Genomic DNA, 13,794 nt, shown 5'->3' with positions numbered 1-13,794 from the left:
ACCCAGGAACCCAGGAACTTGAAGACTCCGGCCCCCTCCGATGGCCAAGGGCCTTGTGGACCCCTGAAACTGAAATCTGGGGCCAGAGCCTCGGAAATCCCAGAGCCCAAGGGTCTGCGGGTCTGTGGTGAGTGATGACATGGGGGACATGACTGGTACTGTGTGGTCCAGTTTTCTTTATTAGGGGAATTACGATGCCTCAGTTTCAGATTGGAAGACCTTGGTGAAATCACTCCTAAGGGCCATCATGGCCAGTTCTGGTCATCACTGGCTCACTGGTTCATTTGTCCAATGGTCATTTCCTGAGGTTTCCCTGTGCCAGGGTCTGGCGGCACAAATGAGGTCACCGAACTCTGGGAACTCAATCTCAGTCACTGGCAGCCTGAGCGTCAGGAAAGAAAAACTCGGCCCGAGGTTACTAGGCACTGTGCCTCAGAACTTTACGTGTATCGTCTCAGTTGTTCATCTGTAAAATGGGAGTGACAATAGCAATATCTGACTCATAGGAGTTAAACTGTGGAGTCGAATTGAATGAACAATACCTATCAAGAGTTTAGAACAGAGGTTCCGGTCAAGAGGGCAGAGTGGGTGGCCGCTGTGCTCATCTCCTCCGTGACCACATGAAAATCGCAATGAAAATATAGAACGATCAACGTGGAGAACCACCTGAAGACGAATTAAACAGAAGTCCTAGAACTAAGGCTATAAAGAAGCCACCCTGAGGCTGGACGTTACAGTAATTCTCCAATAAAAAAGTTTAGAACAGTGCCCAGAAGATAGTACATGCTTAATAGATGGCTGTACTCACCCCATTTAATTTCTTATAATGTTAATGTTATGATGTCACATCTGAGGTGGTACCTCTACAATTCCTACTTAATAGCTGAAGAGCTGAGACTAGAGATAAGTCCCTTCCTTGGACTGCCTGAATCCAAAGCAGGAGTTGGTTCGCTTTTTCTGTAAAGGTCCAGGTAGCAAATATTTTAGTCTTTGTGGGCCATAGGGTCTCTGTCCCAACTCTGCTGTTACAGGATGAAAGCAGCTCCAGACACCGATGGAAATGAATGAAGGGGGCTGCATTCTAATAAAACTTTATCGATGGACACTGAAATTTGAATTTCATGTAATTTGCGTGTGTCAGGAAATCTTTTCATCTTTCCCCCAACACCAAAAGTGTAAAACCATTCTTAGCACGTGGGCCATATAAAAACAAGCAGCAAGCCAGATGTGGCCAGAGCGGTTTCCATGCTGTGCTTCCTTCTGGGCTGTGTGGCTACACCTCCCAGGATGCAGAGAATTCGAGGGCTGGAATGGCCTTCTAATCAAGGAACCAGCCGAGCAAAGAAAGGTCCAGTGGCAGGAAAGTATGGAATGTATTTCATTTTAACAGAATTTACGTTCTCTAAACAGGTTAGGCACTTACATGCTATAAAGTGAAAAAGATATGACAGCATCTACAGTGAAATCTCTAGCTGCCTGGCCATTTAGTTCTCCTCAGAGGCAGCCTCTCTCCTGTGACTATCTCATTCCAAATCGGGGTGCACAGTGTCCCCATAATTCTCCACTCTGAGGCCAGGGTGGGAGTGGGATGTCTGGGGTCCCGGAGACAGCATGAGAAGACCCCTCATTCCTCAGCCCCCTGCTTCCTGTTTTATTTTTTCCTCTCTCCCTGTCCCCTAAGACAACCTCTCCGTGGACACCAGTGGCCTCTTCACCCACAAATAAAGGGCTACTTTGGGCTCCCTCTACTTTTTTTTTTTTTTAACTCTTTATCCAGCCTGCAAAAACCTACCCTCTCTGGTCCTCCCACATTTCTGGCCAAACTATATCAATCAATCCACCAGGAGGCTTGTTCTCCACAATTCTGTCTTCTCTGCAAACTTCTTAAATGAGCGCAGTGGCTGCAATTTTCATCTCCGCCCTGACACCTCGCCAACCAGGACGTGCCGAAGAATCCCTGTGCATGAACTCGGAAGCAGAGAGGAGCGTACGAGAACGCCAGCTCACTGCTTGTCCTCTCCCCTTAGGCTGGCCACACATTTTCACCATTCCAGGTCGTGGATCCCATAGTTAGGAGGTCAGAGCCCCCTCTCGGGGCGCGGCAATGGTTCCAGCTCTACTTCAGCACCACGGACAGCACCACGCTGTTGCCCGGCGCCCGCCAACCGGGTCTGCGATCTATGTATCTTGGGAGGACAGGCATCCGCTTGTTCGTTGAGCCGCCTTCATCGCATCCAGACCAATTCGTTCAAGGTACGGCTGGCAAAGAAGGGAGAGTTCACTATATCGTAGCAAATAAGGGATCTGGACAGACGCCTTGTTTTTAAGCCATCACCCCACAATGCTGAGGGTCTGGCACCAACTAGTTGACGTATGATGCTTGGGAAGCTGTGTGATCGTAGAAAACCATCTCCTATGAGTGTGGGGCCTGGACTCCTAGGACCCTGAGCACAAGGAGGAGTCCGAGGAGAGTTTCAAGGATGCTCGATGCCTGGGGACCAGACTGAGGAGAGGGACAAGAGAAATTGCAGAACCCAACTTCTTCGCTGTTTCTGTGGCTCTAGAGGTGAGCAAAAGTCAACACCTATTATACGCTTCACCACCGAAGAGGGAACTATTACATTTCTGTCCCAGATACTCCATCACCCTGGACATCATGCCTTTCAAGAACATAGTACAAGTAAGAAAAAAATCTTTCCTCTTTGGGACTAGGTGGGACTGGGGTCTCTCCTATTACACAGCAGAGCTGGATTCCCAAGTTTACGTAGTGAGAAGGAAGAGGTCATACATGGGATGTTCTCATCCTCCCACAGTCAGGTTTCTGCCCACAAACCTTCGTGATTGAACCGTGTGGACTCAGGAGCTCCACTGAAATCCCCTCAGATTTCACAAGCTAAAGCCTTGGGAGCCCAAGGGATGGGGGCATCAGCACCAAGTTTTCAGAAGATAGTTTCCATGCTAGCAAGGAACCTCCACAGGGCTTCTGAACTTGTCCTGGAGCCCACAGCTTCTCTGGGAAAGGGAGATCAAACACTGGTTCTCGTTGAGTAAATGTATCTCTAGTTAATGGATTGCAAGTGCTTTCATGGACATTCTTTGCCGTAGGGAAAAACCACAGGCTTTAGAATAGGAAGAACTTGGATCCTGGTTTCTCCACTAAGAGGGTGATAATTGAAAGCTAGTCACCTTACCTCCCTGTGCCTCAGTTCTCTGCTCTGTAGAGTGGGGGCAGGGGATACTAATCCTCATATCACAAAGATGTTTTGATGCATGTGGAGCACTGTATACGGGTCCTGGTACGAGGTGCATGATTATTGTGTGCAAGTTCCTTTTCCCTTGAAAATGCAAGCTTCTGTTGGCAACTCGCCCTGACGCTAAGAGTGCCAAGTAGTGTCATCATGGGTTAAATGAACACATGACATTTAAATAGAAGGAGCTAAACTTCCACCGCCAGCAACATCCAAACCAGGAAGTGAATAAAACCTCACACCATGCACTTCTAAATGGGGTCAAGTGGAAAGAAGCAGAAGTTTGTAGCGTGGCACTGGAAACTGCCTAATCCTGATTGGCTGCCTCTTCTCCAGGAACAGAAATATAGGGCAAATGTCGGGCTGAGAGAACTGTGAGAAAGTGCACTCAAATTGCCCAGTAGACACAGTCTCACTCACTCACACGAGTAGAAAAACCTGGATAAAAAACCAATGGGAAGATTTCCAGGGGAGGAGCCTTATACATCATTGGTTCTGTGTCTGAGGGTCCCCTGCGCTTACTACCGTCTTCGGTCACACTGTTCTGAGCTGAGGTTCAAGCATAAACCCAGTGTAAGATATACCTCTAAGTTTGTAGAGAGGATCCCAGTGAAGTTTGGAGTCTCAGAAAAGAGGGTGGAAGTCCTGGATGCCAGGGGGCACGTGCTGAACCCCATCTGAGTTTTGTACTCTCTTTCTCTCTCGTTGGTTTCCCTCAAACCCAGACATTTAGATCTCGGAGGAGTTGACAGAAAGCAACAAACAGTGCCCAAACGCTGGCTCGGAATGCAGGGGGAAGATAAAATGTCTGTACAGACTGCCTGTGTTAAGCTTGAGAATACAGAAAAGCAATCACATGACTACCACACACACATACTATTCTGCTTTTGGGTCTTTTCAGGCCCTCGTCGGATTGGATGATGCCCGCCCACTCTGGCGAAAGGGCGATCCCCTTACTGAGTCTATTGATTTAACTGGTAACCTCATCTGGAAATACCTTCAGAGACACACGCACAATGGTGTTTATTCTGGGCATCCCGTGGCCCAGTCAGGTTTACTCGTGACATTAAGCATCGCACTGGCCTCGGAGGCCAATATTCAGTATACATAGAGACACAGACACAGACGCAGATGTAGACACACAAAGAAACGCCCACCTACACACACACACACACACGCACACACACACACACACGCATTGAGCCCCCCTCGGCCCTGAATCAGCACTGCGGACAGCACCACCGCCCTTTCCTGGGCTTGTCCAGGAGCCACCGTTTGTCCCAAGCAGAGGGAACGTCCCCCATGGGCGGTGGCCTGACTTCCGCTGAGGCAGAGGTGGGGTCAGTCACCAACAGAGCACAGAACCTGGTGGCTGGGGGAGGCTCTCTGGCAGAGCGGGAGAGCGAGTGAGCTTGAGAAGACAGTACCTGAGCCCAGCGATTCCCAGACTCACCTGTGGCATTCTCACCCCTCGTGGCTGCCTGAGAGTCCCTACGTGTCTCCTTGGCCCGTTGCCCCTCGAGAACTCACTTCCCAGGCCAGAAAAGTGAGAGCCTCGCCCATCCCCAGCTTGTGCCTCCCCGCTCACAGCCACCTACCCTACGGCACTGGAATTGTCAGATAAGCTGTCTGTCTCCCAACCACATACTGCCATCCTCAAAAGCAAAGGCGAGACCTCTCACAGTCACCCGTCACTGGAAACATGAAGGCACAGTGTAGATGGCTGTTGAATGAATGAATGAGAGAGTGAGTGAGTGAGTGAGTGAGTGAGTGAGTGAGTGAGTGAAATTTCCCTCTTTACCTCATGGGAAGAGCTGAGAAACCCTCGCAGATCGGCATAAGCTTCCTATCTCCCAGCCCGATGAAAGCTGGACAGACGAAGCTGGATGAAGCGGCTCCCTGTGCAAACAATGATGTGTGAGACAGGTTTGGGCAATTCGTTTGTCCGCTCTGAACCTCCGTGTCTTCTGAAAACTGAAGTGGGCCAGCTCTGATGGTCTGTGGGTTCTAAGTTCCTCTTCCACAGGCAGTTAGATGATCTGTGGTTTCCCTGTCTCTCTACTTCTCACGTCTTACTTCTCACTACGTTTCTTTGCACATTGGGCGTGATGGGAAACAGAATGGACATGGCTCAGCCCTTCTGACCACAGAGATGTTGCAACTCCCCCTGCAGAGAGAGAGAGCGAGTCGTCCAGGACAGGGGACCCAGGAGGGAGCTGGGGCTGCAGGACGAGATGCAGACTGAAATGCAGGGGTCGGCGATGGCACGGAAGGACACGCGCATGCTCAGACCCTGCGCCTTCGCGTCTCAGTGATCCGAGCGCCGACTCCGCTCCAGTCGTGGGTGGTGGTTCTGGGAAGGGGAGATTATGGGGTGGGCAGACTCATGAACTTGGATGGAAGAAAACAAAGTCCTAAGAAAAACATAGTGCAAAGCCCCAGTATCAAAGGCAGCATGCCGGGATAACAAAACTATGAAGAAAGCAAGGAAACCATTAACTTTATTTTATTCTTTAGGAAACAATCAGCTTTAAAGTGAAAGCATGGGCTCCTTTGGGGATGGAGAAACAGCGGGGAGGCCCTTGGGTGCCTGCAACACTCTGTTTCTTAGAGAGTGTTCATTTTGTGATGAATCACTGGGTTGTTTTTGTGGCGATACTTCTCTGCACGTATCTTACAGTTCCCCAAAAAATGTTTCAAGAAATCCAGCATGGGTCCAAGGAGGCACTGCCTCTCATGCCTCCTACCACTTCCTTCCCCACCACCCCTAGCTGCTCCGTTTAAAATAACCTGTGGTCTAAGGCCACACCATCCTGAACGCGCCCCAGCCCATCTGGTCTCGGAAGCTAAGCAGTGTCGGGCCTGGTCAGTACTTGGATGGGAGACCACCTAGGATGACCAGGTGCTGTAGGCGTAAGAAATAAAAAATAAGGGATTGTAAGCTGACAAGGTCCTTGCAGTCTGTGAGGTCAACCAAGGGTTGCCTCGCCTAAAAAATAAAATAAAATAAATAAAATAAAATAAATAAAATAAATAACCTGTGAAATCACGTGTGTGTCTCTTCTCTCACGAAATCCTCGCCATCCCCAAGGGCGGACGCCCGCCAGGCTGGGGTTCCTTGCTCCGTGTCTCCTGCACGCCTGGGCTCCTGGGAGCAGAACCTCCACAGGCAAAGCCCCTAGAGGCTGGAAATCCCCGCCGTGTTCTGGGGCGGTGAGAAGCGTGGCCCCCGTGAGACATCGGTGATGAAGAAATCCTTCCTGGAGCCCCGAGGAAGGGGGAAGTGTTTATTTCTTTCAAAATATGTGCTTTCTTTTCTGCATATTCTTCCCTACCAAACCCCACGGCGCAGAGAACCACAGCTCCAGCTTTCCAGGTGTCCCGCTAGCCGGGGTCCCCTCGATGTCCTCAGCGTGCGTTCACACACAGAGCCCTCACCTCCGCTGCCCAGTCCAGTATCCCTCCGCCCAGTCCTCCTGAGACTCAACCTCCAGTGGGGGACCCCACCCTGCCTGTGCGTCCTCCTCGGCAGCTTCAGTCACAGGAGCTCCAGGCGCCAGGACACCTGCTGTGTCCCCACTGAACAGTGACTCTCGGGGCAGCGTCCAGGGCGGGCGTGTGACCTTGGGAGTGGAGAGGGGAGGCCCACCGTGTGGAGGCTGGGTGGGGGGAAGATAACTGGCTTTCTCAGCACCCCTGCACCTCCCCCGTCTCCCACGTCCCTGCGTCCCGCCCCCGGCTAGACTGACCTCCACAGACATCTGTAGCCTGTGACGAGGGGTCTGGCCAGAAGGAATCTGTTTAACGTTGCAGAGAATGAACTCCGAGGGGAAGGGCATGGCAAGGAGGCAGGAGATGGGCTCAGGTCCTTCATGGCGTGCGATTTGGGCGTCTCTTGCACCCCAGGAGCGGGCACGGGTGCTGCACGGTTGATTTCCAACGCCATCCCAGCCCAACAGTGTCTAGGTGGGAGCTTCCCCCGTGATGAGTGTCACTCTTGGGCATTGCCTCATCTTCCTCTGAGGCTGTCTCTAAATCGCGCAACTTTCAGTTCTAGTTCCCGACAGATGGACCCTGAGAAGCAGACTTTCCCAGAGGGCGCCGGGCAGCGTCCACCCAGAGGATGGGGGCCGTGCCCCCTGCCAGCCGTGCTCTGGGGCGGGAGGCCAGGGCAGAAGGACCTGGGGAAGGAGTCCTGGGGCAGGTCTCGGGGTCCCTGGGCCATGGGATGTCCATGCTCTGTGCAGAGGGGGGCTAAGCTCTTCTCTGAGGTTCCTCTTCCCTGAACGAGGCGGCCCCGGGCTCCGCCCCGGCTTCCGAGTCCCCCCTCCACACACACCGCCTTCCTTCTCTTTTCTGCACGGAGCCCAGACGCCTCCAGGCAGAGATGCTGCCTCTGCTGCTGCCCCTGCTGTGGGCGGGTGAGGTGGCGGGGGGGCGGGAGGGCGGGGCGGCCTGGGGGCTCTGCTCACTTTCCTTTCCCCGCAGGGTCCCTGGCTCAGGATGACACACACAAGCTGACAGTGCAGGAGTCCGTGACGGTGCAGGAGGGCCTGTGCGTCTCCGTGCCCTGTGCCTTCTCCTACCCTGAGAGCTACTGGGCTCGTCCCCCAGCTCACGGCTACTGGTTCCAGGCCGGGGCGAAGGAACAGCAGGATGCTCCCGTGGCCACAAACGACCCAGACCGTGATGTGCAGGAGGAGACCCAGGGCCGATTCCGTCTCCTCGGGGACCCCAAGAACGACAACTGCTCCCTGGACATCAGAGACGCACAGAGAAGGGACACGGGGACCTACTTCTTTAGGGTGGAGAGAAGGCCTTATGTGAGACATAGTTACAAAACAAACCAACTCACTGTGCGTGTGACAGGTAAGGCATGGGTCACGGAGAGGCCACACGGGCGGGTTCTGAGGTCCCCGGGGACAGGGCTAGGATCCGTCCCCCTCCTGAGAGGTGCGGGGGGTGGGGGGGGCTCATCCAGCGTGTCCAGCTCAGAGGGAGGAGCTGGACCAAAGCCTGAGGCTTCTCTCAGGCCACACCGCCCCGCCCTCCAGACCCCGTGCCCCCCCTCTCCTCCAGCCCTCACCCTCACGCCCCACATCCACATTCCGGGGACCCTGGAGTCCGGCCGCCCCTGCAACGTGACCTGCTCCGTGCCCTGGGCCTGTGAGAGGGGCACGCCCCCCATCTTCTCCTGGACGTCGGCTGCCCTGGCCTCCCTGGGCCCCAGGACCCGCCTCTCCTCCGTGCTCACCCTCACCCCACGGCCCCAGGACCATGGCGCCAGCCTCACCTGTCAGGTGATGTTCCCTGCAGCTGGCGTGACCGTGGAGGGAACCGTGCAGCTCAACGTCACCTGTGAGTGCCGGGACGCCAGGGTCCCTGATGGGGGTGCCGAGGACAGCGGGTGTGGGGGTCAGGGCCTCGGATACTGGGTGCCGGGTCCTGGATCTGGTCTGGGAGGGAGACAGCAGGGTCCTGTCCCCACGCTTCCCCCATTTACGCAGCTCCTGGGGACACAGGGCCAGTGTCCACACAGCCCTCACATTGACGGGTCCACCATGTCTTTGTGTTCCAGACTCTCCGCAGAACTTGACCATAAACGTCTTGCAAGGAAATGTCACAGGTAGGAAGGAGCCTGTCATGGGCTGTAGGGAGCAGGGCCTCCTCCAGCTCAGGGCACGGCTGGGTCGTGCCTCACCCTGGGCTCACCCCAGTGACCGGACACCCCCTTGCGGGTGAACCCAGTGGCTCCCCATCCTCAGCACCCCCGGCCCTGTGAGCAGCTGTCCCCATCGGCCCTCCCTCCCTGAGGGTTCTCCGCTCCTCCCTGGGCTGCACCAGGAGCTCGGGGCGCCGTCTACACGGCAAGGGCTGGGAGAAGCACAGGGAAGGAGGTGGGTCTTGGAAGGGAGGGGCTGGGACCTGGACAGGTGTGTCTGGGGAACAAGGTCCTTGTTCTGTGGGGCGGTGGCCAGGGTCAGGTGAGTGAGGCACTCGTCTTGGGCACAAAATTTCAGGAGAAGCCAAAGAAACTCAGCGGCCAAGAGAAACAGTATCACACTGCAGTATTTCCTTGAAATAAGACGGAATGCAAAATGAATTCCATGACGAAAAACATGCCAACATTTTAAATAAACGCAAGCTGCAGTTCGGCTCTGGTCTGCCTCGCTCACCTCACCCTACTCCCCACCCCGCCTCTGTCCCCGTGTTTGGCATCTGGCAAAGGGGCCAGAAAAACGGAAGTCTGGAGTCCTACAAGGCATAGAGGAGGAAGAGGCCAGAGTTCTCAGAGGGGGGTCACCAATAACCTCCTTCGTCAGCAGGAAATGCGGGGGCGCTATCAGGAGTGATGCTGGGGGCCGTCGGGGGCGCAGGCGTCACCGCCCTGCTCTTCCTGTCTTTCTGCGTCCTTGTCATCATGTGAGCACTGACCCTGGAGAGGGAGGGACAGCCCTCAGGGAGGGAGCACAGGTGGCCGCGGGATCCCTGAACCCAGAGCCGAGGGATCCGGGCCTGAAGCAAGAGCAGGAACATGGTCCCCGTCACCTGAGCGAGTCTGTCACAATCCTCTGGACTGCTGTCCAGGAGCGGGGAGCTGCGTCCTCAACCCCGGGGCATCCACAGCGGGATCCCTCCCCACCCCCAGCCAGCCCCTTAAGGAGGAACGGGGTGGGGGAGGGACGTCTGTCTGCCCATCACGCCGAGGACTGGCCAGACTGGAAACCGCCCTGTCTCTGCACTCAGAGTGAAATCTTGGAAGAAGAAGGCAGCGAGGACAGCAGTAGGCACGGGGGACACGGACACGGCCGGCGCAGACGCCATCATGAGGTCCATCTCACAGGTGAGTGACCTGGCCATCTCACCACCCGGCGGTCCACCTGGACACCTCCCCCAAGAGGACCTCCTGGATTGCTCCGGCCCGCATGGCCAGTGTGGCTCTCCTCATCTCTCCCCACGCCCCCAACGATTCCCTGCTCTCCCCTTCCTTCTTACGGGCCAGGCAAGGAGGAGTCGCCTTGTTTCTGCCCTTCCTGGCTTCTCTGACCGCCAAAAAGTCGCCACCTCGGGCCTATTTTTCCTCCTGAGAACTAGCACGGGTCACGCTTTCTCCATCTTGAGCCCTATCATTGCCGAAGCTTCAGGATCTCTTCCCGGACCCGGTCATCTCCCCGCCTCTCACCTCCGTTGCCCGACACTGAGTGATTATCTACAAGCCATATTGTCCAGCTCCTCTGCTCGGAAGATCCGTTTGCCCCATTGCCTAGAGCAGAGACCAGCAACCTTTTTCTATAAAAGGCCAGTTAGTAAAGGTTTTTGGCCTTGTGGCCCACACAGTCCCCATTGCAGTCACTCAGCTCGGCTGTTGCAGGGTAAAGCAGCAACAGACCATATACAGGTAATGGAGTATGACTGTGTTCCAATAAAACTTTATTTACAAAACAGGCAGTGGGCCGGATTGGACCCATAAGCTATAGTTTGCCCACCCCTGACCTAGAGAATAAAGCCCCCAGATCCTCAGCCTGCAGCTCTGCGTATTCTGACCTCTCCGGTGCCCACCTCTTCAGAGAGGCCAGGATTAGGGCAAGGTGAGGGAGGCATCTGCCTCAGAAGTGACACTTGAGGGGGTGCCAAAAATCTCAGTAAGGGAGACAATGTTAATTTAATGCACCGTTTTTCTTTAAAATCAAAATGAATGGGGGAAAAAGCCACGATGTGCAAAATGTCAAAAATCTTAAACCATGGCGGGATCGGTAGGCTGAAGTTAGCGAAAAAAAATTATTTCGGGTCATAACTTAGTCAACAGAGACTGTCAAACAGGGCGGCGCTCTGAACTGAAAATGAGAGCCGCAGCGAAGTTGATTTTGAAAATACTCTTTCTGCCTTTGCTTCCAGGGAAGCCAAGAAAACAAACTTACAATGCATTCTGGTTTGGATATACATAAACTCTTCAAACTTAGCATAGCGTTGGAACATACGCTTTTTGGGTTTTCCATGATATTTCGATTATTTTAAAGTTCTGGAAAAAGCCACCCATTAAAACTATGTAAAAACTTTTCTATAGGGGCACACAATTTTCCCTCTGCCCCCAGCTCCAGTTGGTTCAGAAGGGTGCTCTCGCTGATCTTGGCTGTAAGGAAACGTTTGATAGTTTGCTCTCCGTGAATTTCTTCCGCATTCGCTTTGAACTTTGAAGTCTTGCCTTCAGATGTCATTTCTCGTGACTGGGAGCTTTTCGGCACACGCTTTCTAACTGGAACCGGGTTAGTTTTGCCTCCGGGTCTTTGCACAGCCTGTTCCTCCTTCTCAAACGTCTTTCCCTCTCTTTTCCTCTCATTCTCTTCCATCCAGAACGTCATGCCCTGATGTGAGTGTCACCGTGTTTTCAAATTTATTTATTGCCTCCGAAGCGTTTTGAGCAGCATATTAACATTCATCCTTTCATTCGTTAATGTGTCCAGGAAGTAGCACCTACCCAGTGACAAGCGTTGTGGGTGCCAGAGACTTCCATCTATGAAAAAAAAAAACCACGTTTTTTTAATCTTGAGTGCAGCGAGGTTTTATTCTAGGCAGAGGGACAGACCCAAACTGATCAAACCGCCAAACAACGAATCCGTGAAGAGAATGTGAGCGACAGACACAAACTTTGGGGGAAATGCAGAGCGCAGAGGATGGGGAGTGTGGGGCGGGGTGGGGAGGGGCTGGGCTCGTGGAGTTTACATCAAGTATGTTCATTTGTAGTGGTCAAAAAACAACATGAATGCACCATCTTAACCATTTTCGAAGTGTGCAGTTGCTCAATGTATTTCTAGAACGTTTTCATTGCAAAACGAGAACTCCGTGCCCTTTGGACGACTCTGCACTTCCCCGCCCCACACCCCGCCCGGACCTCCCCAATCTGTTCTCCCACCAAACTATGAACGTGCCAAGGGCAGGTGCCATGCCTGAGTGGAGGCCCTAAGGTTCCCTCTCACTTACCCAGTTCCTGTCCATCGGGGCACGATTCACGATTAGATGTTTATTTCTTTAACTCAGTGTGGCTGCCTCCCTCGATGAAAGAGTATGCTGGAGAGATTAGGGCCCGTGTTCGCCATGTCCGCGACAGGGTATCCAGCACCCAGCTCAGGGCCTCGCACACAGGGTGGGGTGGGGTGGGGGGTGGGCCTCCGTAGGACACCAGGCTTTGAGATTAAAAAAAAAAAACTGGATTGGGTCCTGTCACTGGGTTGACTCTGAGCATGCTACTCTCGATCTGGCCATAGTTATCCCCATGAAGGAGACTATCATTATCGTCCTAAGGAGGCCCAGGGAAGTTAATCTGAGACAGCTGGCAGCAAGGTGACCCCAGTGTAAAATGTGTGTGGGTCATGGCAAGGCAAGGCATCTCTGCCGCTTTTCTCCCACTCCACTGTTTCTGCTCTGACATCCTCTTCCTTCTCCTCTTAGGCCCTGACTGAATCCCAGAGGGCAGCAGCTTTCCCATGACCACAGTCCCTTGACTCCGGCGGAGAAAGAGGACGTTCACTACGCATCCCTCAGATTTCAAAAGACGAAGCCCGAGGCCCGGCAGGAAGCCACGGCCACTGACAATGAGTACTCAGAGATCGGCATAGGCAAGTGAGAAGCCTCGGAGACGTGGCTGTGGCTCGAGGGAGGGACCGCATCCGTCCTCCCCACCCCCCGCCCCAGGACAAAGATAAAACCTGGGGCCGATTCCTGTAGAATTAAAAGCCTTCTAGGCATGGGTTAAACGTATACACAGGACACAGGCTTTGGAACCGAAGAGTTGCGAGTTCTAATCCACATTCTATCTCTTTACTAAGTAAAGTGGCAGACCCATCCCTACCTCTCTGTGCCTCCGTTTCCCGCCCTGTGGAACAAGATGAGAAGCCCCGCCTGTAAATCTGTGGGAGTAAAATCCCGTCAGAGCGCCTGGCTCGACGTGTGTGCCGAGCACACGCTGGAGCCCTGTGCTCTGGACCAGGAAGTCCCTCCTGCGAATTTCTCTTAACTCTGGAGGTGACCGGCAGCAGACCTCAGCCTCTGTGACCGAGGTCCCTCCTCCCGGGAGGCCTCACCCTGCCTTCGTCTGCCTCTGTCTTCGGAGGTGGAGTTCAAGGGGGTAGACTTCTGGGTTGAGATGGAAGTCAAGTAGGACCTCGTGATCTCTCCCCACAAAGACAAACCAAACGAGCCAGGGAGGTTCCCAAACGATCACGCGACCATCCGATGAACGAGACGTGATCCCAGAATTCACCGACGGAAACCAAACAAGGAAGGGAGTACGTCACAGCAGTCGCTTCGTAAAGAAGCCTGGATGGAAAGAAATCAAAGGATTGGATGAGGCTCAAATATTCCCTAAGTTTGTACGCAGCTCATTCACAACAGCACCAAAGAATAGGAAGCACCAAGGGACGATTTAAAAAACAAAAACAAAAACATGCAACAATTCCGTACTAGAAAAATATGGAACATATTTTTCTAGTACGGAATTGTTGCATGAGAGAAATTAAAGAAGAGAGAAATTAAAGAAGATCCGTGTTCT

General features: G+C 53.5%; 1 protein-coding gene, 1 long non-coding RNA gene and 1 pseudogene across 5 annotated transcripts; 2 read left to right on the top strand and 1 right to left on the bottom strand.

The window, feature by feature from the left end:
* Positions 1-1,765: 1,765 nt before the first annotated feature.
* LOC120584030 (uncharacterized) lies at positions 1,766-5,518 on the bottom strand. The gene is made up of 2 exons (XR_005647929.1): positions 5,050-5,518; positions 1,766-2,259 (listed from the first exon to the last, which is right to left on the bottom strand). It is a non-coding gene; the product is annotated as an uncharacterized LOC120584030 (long non-coding RNA).
* Positions 5,519-6,043: 525 nt separating this feature from the next.
* LOC120584044 (uncharacterized) lies at positions 6,044-6,162 on the top strand (annotated as a pseudogene).
* Positions 6,163-7,497: 1,335 nt separating this feature from the next.
* Positions 7,498-11,650, top strand: LOC120584025 (sialic acid-binding Ig-like lectin 9). Of its 4 annotated transcripts, none has more exons than XM_039839605.1 (7): positions 7,498-7,669; positions 7,737-8,117; positions 8,328-8,606; positions 8,827-8,874; positions 9,572-9,671; positions 9,996-10,092; positions 11,601-11,650. In XM_039839605.1, exons 1-7 carry the CDS (start codon positions 7,636-7,638, stop codon positions 11,613-11,615), a joined length of 954 nt encoding a protein of 317 aa, XP_039695539.1. In that variant the 5' UTR covers positions 7,498-7,635; the 3' UTR covers positions 11,616-11,650. The 4 variants fall into 4 exon arrangements, with proteins under 4 accessions (XP_039695539.1, XP_039695537.1, XP_039695538.1 ...); XM_039839603.1 differs by lacking the exon at positions 11,601-11,650 and adding an exon at positions 10,344-11,058; XM_039839604.1 differs by lacking the exon at positions 11,601-11,650 and adding an exon at positions 10,344-11,054 and having other exon boundaries at positions 9,575-9,671.
* The last annotated feature ends 2,144 nt before the right edge of the window (positions 11,651-13,794 follow it).

Source organism: Pteropus medius, unplaced genomic scaffold, assembly GCF_902729225.1.
Source record: "Pteropus medius unplaced genomic scaffold, Ma_sr-lr_union100, whole genome shotgun sequence".
Taxonomy (NCBI): Eukaryota; Metazoa; Chordata; class Mammalia; order Chiroptera; family Pteropodidae; genus Pteropus; species Pteropus medius.
Note: the sequence above shows the minus strand (reverse complement) of the source record. Positions and strands in the feature narration are given on the sequence as shown.